The 10,881-nt window shown below is 35.1% G+C and overlaps 1 protein-coding gene across 1 annotated transcript; it reads left to right on the plus strand.

The window, feature by feature from the left end:
- The first annotated feature begins 3,001 nt into the window (after positions 1–3,001).
- LOC129240730 (uncharacterized) lies at positions 3,002–7,982 on the plus strand. Its single transcript, XM_054876701.1, has 3 exons — positions 3,002–3,160; positions 7,417–7,760; positions 7,827–7,982. Exons 1-3 carry the CDS (start codon positions 3,002–3,004, stop codon positions 7,960–7,962), a joined length of 639 nt encoding a protein of 212 aa, XP_054732676.1. The 3' UTR covers positions 7,963–7,982.
- The last annotated feature ends 2,899 nt before the right edge of the window (positions 7,983–10,881 follow it).

The following is a 10,881-nucleotide window of genomic DNA, read 5'->3' on the forward strand; positions in this document are numbered from 1 at the left end:
TAAGCAATTTTTACTTGCTTAAAACTTACATCTATATGTGAGGTAGGCGTGGTTACTAACTGATTCGTTATTTTTCAATAGAAACTTATCTTTTATCAGCGCCATTGACCTTCTCGTGTTTCGCAAAAATATCGAAACTTTTACTCGGATTATAGCTTGTGACAGACAGACAGAAATTTAGTGTTAACATATACGAGGTGGGTTCAAAAAACAAGATGAAGGTTTCAAATTTCACCGGCTACGTACATTCGATTTTCGATTATTATTTTTTTATGTTGTTAAACTCGTCTCGAAGATATATTCTCGGTTTTAGCATTATTCCACATTTAGTTTGTTTGTGACAGGCATAAATAAGACAAATGTTTTGCGTATTCAGCGATTTTCTGTTATCGAAAAAAAAAATTTTAACACACCTCGTAAAAAGTGGATGTGTTTTTTCCAATGGTAAAGGGTAGTTAAATTTCAAGGGCCGATATTTAATGGGAACCACACCTAAACGTCAAGTTTTTTTCTGCATTTCATTTAACATTTTTCAATTTCAGACAAAATCAATTTGAACTATGGAAAGATACATATTCGAGCAACACGTTAAAGTTATTCAATCTTATTATGAAAACGGGCGTTCAAATCAAAATGCATATCGCGCACTTCATTTTCAGTGATGAGGCACATTTTCAACTCAGTGGATTCGTCAATAAGTAGAATTTCCGCATTTGGGCAAATGATAATCCAAGAGTGATTGCCGAAATCCCAATGCACCCACAAAGAGTGACTGCTTGGTGCGGTTTATGGGCCGGCGGCATCATTGGGCCGTATTTTTACCAAAATGAGGCCGGTCAAGCAATTACTGTGAATAGTGTTCGCTATCGTGAGATGATAACGAACTTGTGGCTTCAACAGAACGGTGCCACTTGTCCCACAGCTAAGGAAACAATGGCTCTTTTGCGCGCAAAATTTGATGGCCGAATAATCTCACGTCGCGGCGATGTCAATTGACCGCAAAGATCATGTGATTTGACACCGTTGGACATCTTTCTTTGGGGTTATTTGAAAGAAAAGGTGTAGGTCGATAAGTCATCAACAATTCAAGAGCTAAAGATGATGAGATGATTCGGCACATCGAAAATTTGGATCATCGGATGGAGATGTGCCGCCGAGGCCGCGGCTGCCATTTGGCCAATATTTTGTCTTATACGTAATTCAGGTATACCACTATTATTATAATAAAGAGAAATGATACAATAATAATTTCTTAAAAAAATTGTATTTTATTCAAAATCAATATCTGCCCTTAAAACTTAACCACCCTTTATAATATTTGTTCCGGAGCTATTATAAGTACGGTGTACTTAGTTTGGGTTGTGTGTTCTAAGTTTCATTATTCATTAATTAATTATTAATTTTTGCTCGAGCTATCACGTGCCCGTACCGACGGTTGGAGGACAGACATGGCTATATTCATTCTTCTCATCATTCAATATCTATCCTCATCCCTTTATGCATTTGCATAACATACATTTTCAACATTCGTTCATAAATTTCGTTTGCTTTTAAGCCTTTCAAAAATAAAAACTCAATCACTGCACGAAACTTGATTTTGTCCATTGTAGAAAATACTGTAACAGGTCGATACTACCATAAATGGCTTGGAAACAAAGAATGAATTGACAGATTGAAATGAAACTTCACATACGCTCATATGAAGAGTGTACCAACGTATGTAACAAAAGAAAGGCTAGTAGCAGCATCCTCTCTTATCGAACCGCAAAACTTATTGAACAACCTAGTATGTTAATTGCTTTGTTGTCCAATTTGCATGGTTTGAGTTTGATTGCGCTTCTTAATAAGCAAGTCTACTCCTTTAAACTCTCACTATTTCTTTGATTTTGTGTACTTTTCTTTTTGTTTATACTCTTATTTTGCCAGTCTTCGATGAATTGTGTTGTATTTGTAGGATAAACAATTGTTTCATTATTGCAATCGATCATACCTGTAGTACTTGTCTGCTCGAGTAGATGTGTAAGGGTTCCAACCTCACCCTTTGTCTGCAATACTTGTACTTATGCAAATTTTATCACCAAAGCCAAGCAATGTCAAACAAAGTACGATTATGTAGGTATGTCCTATAGCCCAGCCTGAGTGGTCATTAACTTTGCATCTATATTCAGTTTGTAACATTCAATTGTGAGCCGAGCGCCAGTATTGCTTACAAATGAATAACTTTAGATGTTTACGTATGAATAAGAGTAGATGCCAGGCCAAATGTCATGGTTACTCACGACCACTTCGATTGTCAATGCACAACCATGTAGAGGACTCATCCTGTAACTTTTTTGTTGTTTACAATTCTGCTCTGCTTTCTTTCTGATTCTACAGGCATACGAGTATATACGTATAGGTGTTTGTATATTGGCTAAATTTACATAAAAAATCTACACCATCATTGAATCATCGAATATCAATAAAGTATAAAAAAATGTAACAAAGTGTAAAGAATATCACGCATCGCAAGTGATATATATTTTAAGGGAAAACGGCCAGTTTTGAGATGGCACCAGAGGCACTAAGCAGAAAAGCAAAGTTGTCGAAATCGTAGATGTGAAAAAATGTTTTCTTCTATTTGCATAATAATTCTCAGATATAGGTCTAGATGTGCATCGCTATAAATACATATATTTGTGTGTATGTATGATGTGCCCAAAAGTCAAGCGGCATATCGGTAACAATTTGTGCAATCCCACTAATATTATTCCAAAATATTTATTTAGCCACAATTTCAATACAACTTGTCTTCGTCGCGGCGGCTACCTACATTTTATAAAAATCAATTACTCGCTTTTGCTTGGCCATAATGTTACGTTAAGTTAATTATTTATTTAGCTATAAATTCTTGTTCGCAGGTAAGCGATTGATGGCTAGTGATTGACTTGACATCTCAATTCGTTGCAGCTCGGTTGTAAGTGTGGTCGGTTGGATCGGAATAAGTCTTTCATATTGAAATATGTATTTCATAAAGTATTTCGTTGGTATTGTTTTAATTCATACTCAATTCTCTTACGCCCGCTTAAATCACATTCAAATCGGCGCTAATCTAACAGAGTTTATGCAATTGCAACGCCAAAGGCGCAGCTTAATTTTTAATGGCAATGGACTAGTTAAGGTAATGAATTCTAAAGAACAGCCGAAAAAGTGACAATATAATAGTAAATGGTTTCAAAAGTTTACAAAGCATAGTTTCTCAAACGCAAACTTTTTATATAATATTAGTGTGCTTTAGAATATTCACGACAGTTTACGTTGAAGAATCCGCGAATTTGTAGGAGGTGACTTCGCTAGAGGAACAACAATATTGACAAGTATTTTGTTTTTGCCATTTGGCAAGTAGTTGAAGCGAAAATTTCAATTAAAATATAATTAAACAAATAAGCCAACAACAAAGAAGAGTATTAGTAATCAGAATATCGTACATAAACCACAAAAAAAAAAAAATATTTTGCTAAACTGCTAGTTCGCACTCCCCTATGTGAATTTGGCTGGATTCAAGATTTCTTCCTCGCTATCTGTTATACATGCGGTAATGGCAATAAAATAATAAAAAAAGTGGTCGAGTGTATTTAGTACCTTTCTATCATTCCTGGATACTGTCTGGTCTGCTGAGTGAATTGAGAACTCGGCTTCGTATTACCTGAAAAATGAGCACATGCTATAGGAGTTATTCTTTCCTGGAATACCTCTTTTACCTCCATCTTCGCACTGATAGTTTAGCTAGTTCTTAGGCCTTGTCCTTCCTCAAAATTTATGCAGTGTCCGCCTAAGTGAAGCTAATTGTTTTTTTTTTTCTCAAAATCGACAAAGTGTGCACCAATTGCTTACGCGGGTCTTCTCCAATGTTTATTGTGTAGCCGTAGTCGATGGTAAATTTATGTAATTTCAAGCTACATTGAAAAAGTACAAAAAAAATCATTCACGGAGGTTTTAAGTTTTTCCCACAAAACGGTACTGGTGATAATTCCGCACAGGGCTGATTGGCGCAGTCTGCAGGGTCTTCTTTCTTGTGTATTGTACAGATCACATTTAAACTCCCATCAGCAGGTATTGCGGCCAGCTATGCTAATATCATATGCGTCTACTCAATTGCGGTTGACTCTGTCAAACTATGACGGGGTTAGACGTTGACAGGAATAGAGCAGCTAAAGCGTCTCCTTTAATATTTGATGAATGGAGGTATTCAGCCCAATTATAAAATTTTTTGTTATTAAGATTTGTTTAAAATTGTGAAATCTTAAATATAAATAAAATTTCTAATTTAAATGCCGAAAAGTTGTTTGGAAATGCGCTTCAGTCTGCACCAACCTGATCAACTCTAGCTGAAGACCATTGAAAAAGAAATTGGCTTATTTAGCAATAGCTTGGAAAGAAATTGGCTTATTTAGCAATAAAAGAAAAAACGCCACATCCAAAGTGCTGTTGAGTAGCGCCAGTCCTTAATTGGACTGATGGACAAATGCGAACAAGATCTGGGTCCTTGGAAAATTACGTCACTTTAAGTCAAATTTTATTAGAATAAAGTTGAGAATTCGAGTATTGAGAGAGTATTGCTAGAGATCTTTAGCGCATAAAATTTTTTAGCGTTCATTTGCGTGGTAGGTCTAAACATTTCTGGATAAAACTATTGATGTGAGTAGCGGAGTCACTCTTATGAGCAGAGCTTTGTGATGTGATCTGCCATGCGTAGTCGTCATGCTTCCATTATTTGAGAGATACAGCGTGCAAATGAATTGAAAAATAAAAGTGTTATTTGCTGCATACTTAAAGACTGGAAAGAAATTAAGAGGAGGTTACTTAAACAGTTTATATTGGGCGATCGAAACAAATGGTAATCGGAAGGCGCAACGTCTGGAGAATACAGCGGGTGGGTCAAGATTTCCCAATTCAGTTCATCGTTGTCATGCAGCAAAATCAGTTTGTCATATCTACCGTCCCATTCCGGCCGCTTTTCTTTGAGAATTCGACGCATTACGAGCAAATGTATTAGCTGCAGTCGGTAATGACCGCTGGTTAAAGGAGTTCATAATCGATTACACCCTTCTGATCCTACCAAATGCACAACATAACCTTTGAAGCATAAATATTTTTTTCGCTGTCGATGGACCTGGTTCACCTGGCAGGCTCCAACATTTTCGACGCTTAAGGTTATCATAATAGATCCATTTTTCATCGCCAGTGACGATGCGATGCAGAAAACCTTTTATTTTCTGCCATTCAGAAAGCATTTCACACGCCACTAAAAGTCTCTCGATATCCCTCTCCTTTAATTGATGTGGCACCCAGTTACCTGCTTTCTGGACCATTCCCAACAGGTGCAAATATTTACCGACGGTTCATCTGCCAACATTCGACTCTTTAGATATATCATCAAGGGTTCGATATGCGTCTTCATCCAATAATTGTTGTAAAGGGTTTTTCAAAAACAGGTGTTACAGGTGAACGGATTGCGCTATCGAGAGATGATTAACGATTTTTTATGGCCGGAATTGAGTGGTATTGATCTGGACAACGTTTATTTTCAACAAGACGGTGCTACGTGCCACACAAGCAACGAAACCATTGATCTTTTACGGGCAAAGTTTCCGAACCGTGTTATCTCTCGAAGAGGTAATCACAATTGGCCACCGAGATCTTGTGATTTAACACCTTGTGACTTTTTTCTTTAGGACCACGTGAAAGAGAAGGTCTAGGCCAACAGCCCAGGGTCGATTCAAAACCTCAAAGATGGAATTCGTGAGGCTATCGAGGACATAGGGCAGCCACTTTGCAATTCGGTTATGGAAAATTTCATGAAAAGGATATTGTCCTGCGCGTGTGGTCGTGGTGGTCATTTGCCTGATGTTATTTTCCACTACTAACGGCTACTACGGTGTAAAAAATAGCATTTTTCTTTGAATATCAAAATAACACCTCTGTTTGGAAAACCCTTTAGTTAAGTATCTTTGAATTTTTTCGGTGCCCCTTCGCGCTCTTTATCACTAACGTCGAAATTGCCAAGTTGGAAGCGTTGAAACCACTATTTAATTGATGGAGCGTGATTACCGTAAATATTGATCAACATACGACACGTTTCAGCTGCACTTTTCTTTAAAAAGTAATAATGAAGCGTGACTTCCTGCAAATGCTGTTAGTTCGGGACGAACGTAGACACTTTTGACGTCAGATAAAAAAGGATCTTTACGCTTCAAACGAATGCTAACTACTGCAATCGAGACCTCACATATGTACCTTCAAATCACCATAATTTTACTAGAGCGAACACAAAAATAGTATCAGCAACGACACCTCTTTTACGAGGGCGGAAATTTATTCCCATAGCATAAAAAATAATTTCTAATCAGAGTGGTTAAAAAAACTTTTGATTGACTGAAAACTTAAGTAATATGTGGCAATAATGTTTATAAAGAAAAGATACAAAAATATAAACGTTGTTTTTATACCTACTTCAGTTGGTACGGTGTAATATACAAATAAGCTCGAACTGAACTGCCAAATTTCTGCATTTTGCCTTTCTTTACTAGCCTGCAAAAAAGGGCATTCTTAAAACCAGCCTTAAAAATTTTCGAAGTATTTGAGTTTTCCAATTTTCCAGTTTAAGAGAATTCCTTAAGTGTATTCAATTATTTTTGCAACGGCAAACAACATATTCGCAAAAATCAAATACATTGATGTTGGTTGTAGCTGCCCCAAGCCCAGAGAAAAGCTTCTTTGTCAACGCCTACCGCAAGCGAATACTTAAGAAATATCCATAATTTCCTTTTTTATCGAAATTAACTACCTTCAAATGTAGGTACTTATGTATGAATGTGTGAGTACATCTCTCTTTCGTCAAAATACTTTTTCAGCGCGTTATTCTACTGGTAGCGGTATTTGCCGTCACTAACCCACAGTAGAAATGTAATAATGCCTGAGTTAATCATTTTGCTCGAACCGATAAGGCGAGTTGAAAATGAATATTTGTGGATTTGATTTCAATAACATAGTTGCATAATCTGATAGGGATCTTGTCATCTCGGCTTTCCTAATGCCAAACTTTATATTGTTGGTGACTTTTTATACTGATGAACGGAATATTCCAGGTTCAGACTGGGCCAAAAATTATTCAATGGCTTAGGTGCGACTTAGCTTGACATTTGAACCTTTATGTAAGAGCTGTGCAAATTTCAATGGATTCAAAAGAATTAATTTTTATATTATTAACTGATTCTATTGGGAACGTACATATCTGCGGATATAATATATTATTTTTTTATTCGGCTTGGACTGAATAACAATAAAAAAAGGAAATTTTTTCAATAAAAATCAGGACTAAAATTTCATTCAAAGGAAAATAAAGTATTTTTGATTTTTATTTACCACTTTTTTCAGATTGATGCCGGTCCAATAGCTTCAATAAATGTAGATGATCCCGTCGATTGGCGTTCCATAGTTTCTATAAATAATATCCAAGGTGGCTTCTACCCTTTACCATATGAGCCACTCTATCCTTGGGATAAATGGGAGGACATTTTTGCACGTTCTTTGAAAAATTTACTTCCAGGGTCTACCTATCAAACAGATGATTCACGAAAATTTGCTTACGCAGCTATAGAAGCACTGATGCAGCTACAGCATGGTAATGGACATAAATGTTTGCTGCGTTCCATTTGTAAAAATGCCCAAGTAGATGAGCATGTGGGAATATTTTCGGAGATAATGGATGTTGTTTTAAGGTAAAAAGTCAAAGCCTTTAGAGTTTTTAGCTTAAAATACTTAATTTAAAAATTTACTTTTTAAAGCCCTGGAAGAGAAGATATCGATGTTGCTTACATGGAAGCTTTTCAAGCTGGAAAATCGGGTGCAGATTGCTTACGTTTATATGCTGAATGTCGAGTTAGTTCCAATTTTTTAGACCAATATTTGAATTACGTATAAATAGAAATATCGTGCAAACTCATTCAAGAAAAAAATAAATTATGTACAAAATTAATGGTGCTTTTATGTTGGCTTAAGTTTAGCTCTTCTAATGAATAAATTTATGGAAAAGTGACCCAAAATTAAGGCATCAGAAGTGATCTTAGAAAAGTTTATTTATAGTTGACTAGTTTTTAAGCAACTCACTTAGATCAGTACTTCAAGGGTAAGTATATAAGGACCTAAAAAAAAACTCAAAATGTAATTCCTTATTCAATTTAATTCTTGTTAGTCCTTCATTTTTATTTCTGTTTCTATTTTCGAGTTTCTTTACAACAAGTCTGACGTAATAATAATTGGATAAATATTCATTTTATCATTGTCTTGCTTTCCATTTTTATGCTTTTTCTCGAGCGAATTTCTCGTACAACGTTTTTCTCTGTGAAACAGAATAATGATAATAGAAAAAGTTTTTTCTAGTAGCGGCCGCCCCTCGGCAAGCAATGGCAAACCTCCAAGTGCATTTCTGTCATGAAAAAGCTTTTCATAAAAAAAACAATTGCCGTTCGGAGTCGGCCCCTCCATTTGTGGAACAACATAAAAACGTACTTCAAATAGGAGGAGGAGCTTGACCAAACACCTAACAGAAGTGTAGACGCCAACTAATATTATTGTTATTTTATAGGGTATTTAAATTTATTTGGATAATAATTGATCTATGCTAAGAAATATTGTAGCCCTTAGTCTAATTCATATTCTTAGCTGATTTACCTTATTCCCCATTAGAAAATAGATATACAAATATGCTAACACATTTAATGCGGGAAGGGTATGAATACCTTTTACGGCGACTGTTCGCAATCTATGGGAGAGGCATTTTTACTCTAAGCGTTTTATTGGACTGAGCCGGTATATACTTACTAAAATGTACTCTTTTTAACGCAACGTAGTCCACAATATTCATAAAAGGTGGCAGATCTGCCGGACACGGCAGGGCCGGGAACATAAACTTTGACGCAAAGTACTCCCACATCTAAATTCGATCCACTAGGACGTAAACTACCCCTTAAGTTCAGTAGTGCGATTTACTAACACATTTTAACGATATTCGTATTGTTATCTCTCCTAAGACAGAAGCAGCAGATTGGTTAACATGATCGCAACTAAACGACACCAATTTTGTAGTGGTTAAATTAAACGAGAAAACAAGAATTAGTTGTTTAAATCAAAATTTTGAAATTACATTAATAAAAACTTATTAAAAAAAATTCGAATATGTTCTTTGGTTATTTGGCTTGTAACGCATGGAGAGGAGGTAGTGAACCCTCAAATTGGCTACAGGCGAGTTCCAAAAACTATTCCGTTTAACACCTAATTTGTTTCAGGACCTAATTTCTCAGATTGATAGTCATAGTCTTAGAGGCTCCAGAATAATCCCACTGAAAAACAGGTAAATCATCTAATCTTCAAGTTGCTTTCATATTACTCGGTTCTAGCTAAACAGCGATTTTTTGCAACTGGATGTTATTAACGACCCGTAGGTGAGCAATGGGAAATATCCATGAGCCAATCGTCCGCTAGCTGAAGCATCCGTAGTGTAACAAATGCAATCAACCACTATCTGTTTTGCGCAAAGGCGAGGTTTCCTATGACCCAAATGGAGCGGCAAAACAAATTTTTGATTGAGTTGCTCGGCTTTGACACGGTTTCTTTTAGAAACTGTTGATGATATCCTAAAGCAGTATACTTATATATACAAAAAGTGTTAAGTAAATTTTAATTCCAAATAAATAATTATTTTATTTTACTTACTTTGTGCAAATATAATCAAAAAACATTTAAAATTTAATTTAACAGCTTGTTTTGTTTTTGTTATTCTCCTTCGCGTTATTCGCTCATTTTGATATTTAGTTTGACAAAGATGCCACTTTCTATCAGTTTGAATAAAAAGAAAAAGACAGCTGTTTAGTGTTAGTTAGTAGAAGTTTGTGAATAGCAAAATCGTTAGTGGAAACGGCAAATACTGTAGACAAAAATAACAATTCTCCAATTGTTAAAAATTAGTGAATCGCACTACAGGGCTACTAAAGCTACATGGCAATTTAAAATATTATAGAATTGCTTTAATACAAGGCACAGTAAAGAACATTTGTAATATTTAATTAGCGCCATTTGTCTCTACTCTACTTCGCTAAATTCTTGTATTGCCATTTATTTTCCTTCAAATCTGACATTTCATGTACAATACAACTTTTTGTTATTTAATAAAATTTAAATATAAAATTCAAGCTGCATCAACTTTTAATTTTTTATGCACCTAAAATTAAATATAAAAATAAATCTTTTTAATGGAAATTGAAAGAGTACGAATTTTAAAACGTTACATTATAAGACTCTCAGCAATGTAAGTATTTAACCATTTCGTAGCTCAAATTTGTTTAGAAAAAATATATCAAACAAAATTCTAAATAGTAAAATATTCCAAATAAAAAATGCAAAATAAAATGCATTGATGAGTTCCTCATGGATAACGTAATTTGCTTCTTAAATAAAATAATTTATTTAGAAAATGATCACATCAAAATATATGAATATTAGAAAATCAAGGAAATAAAAAAATTCTTTTAATCGAACTTTATTTTGCACTTATGCGGGAAAGAGTTTAAATTTAGTTTGGGGGAAAAGAAATCGATTATTTTCTCGGTAGATCTCGTAAAGAATCGATCAAAATATTTAAAGTTTGTGTGTCACACTGAAAAAATTCTTTAGCTGTTTTTAGTTTATGCCATTCATTTGTGAGTTACAGGGTGCTAACAATGAAAGTCAACAAAAAAAAAACACCAGTCTAACGGTTAGACGCGATAGAAGTGAAACCTTCCGTAAAACAAACTGAGAGAGAATAAGACGAAAGCAGCATTAGGAGCAAGATAATTATAGGCT

Source organism: Anastrepha obliqua, chromosome 3, assembly GCF_027943255.1.
Source record: "Anastrepha obliqua isolate idAnaObli1 chromosome 3, idAnaObli1_1.0, whole genome shotgun sequence".
NCBI classification, from domain to species: Eukaryota; Metazoa; Arthropoda; class Insecta; order Diptera; family Tephritidae; genus Anastrepha; species Anastrepha obliqua.

Bases quoted from the DNA above. Each gene is read 5' to 3' on its own strand.
- LOC129240730 (XM_054876701.1), top strand. From the start codon at position 3,002: ATGTATTTCATAAAGTATTTCGTTGGTATTGTTTTAATTCATACTCAA. The intron at 3,161-7,416 runs GTAATGAATTCT...CACTTTTTTCAG, and splicing joins ATGGCAATGGACTAGTTAAG to ATTGATGCCGGTCCAATAGC. The intron at 7,761-7,826 runs GTAAAAAGTCAA...TACTTTTTAAAG, and splicing joins ATAATGGATGTTGTTTTAAG to CCCTGGAAGAGAAGATATCG.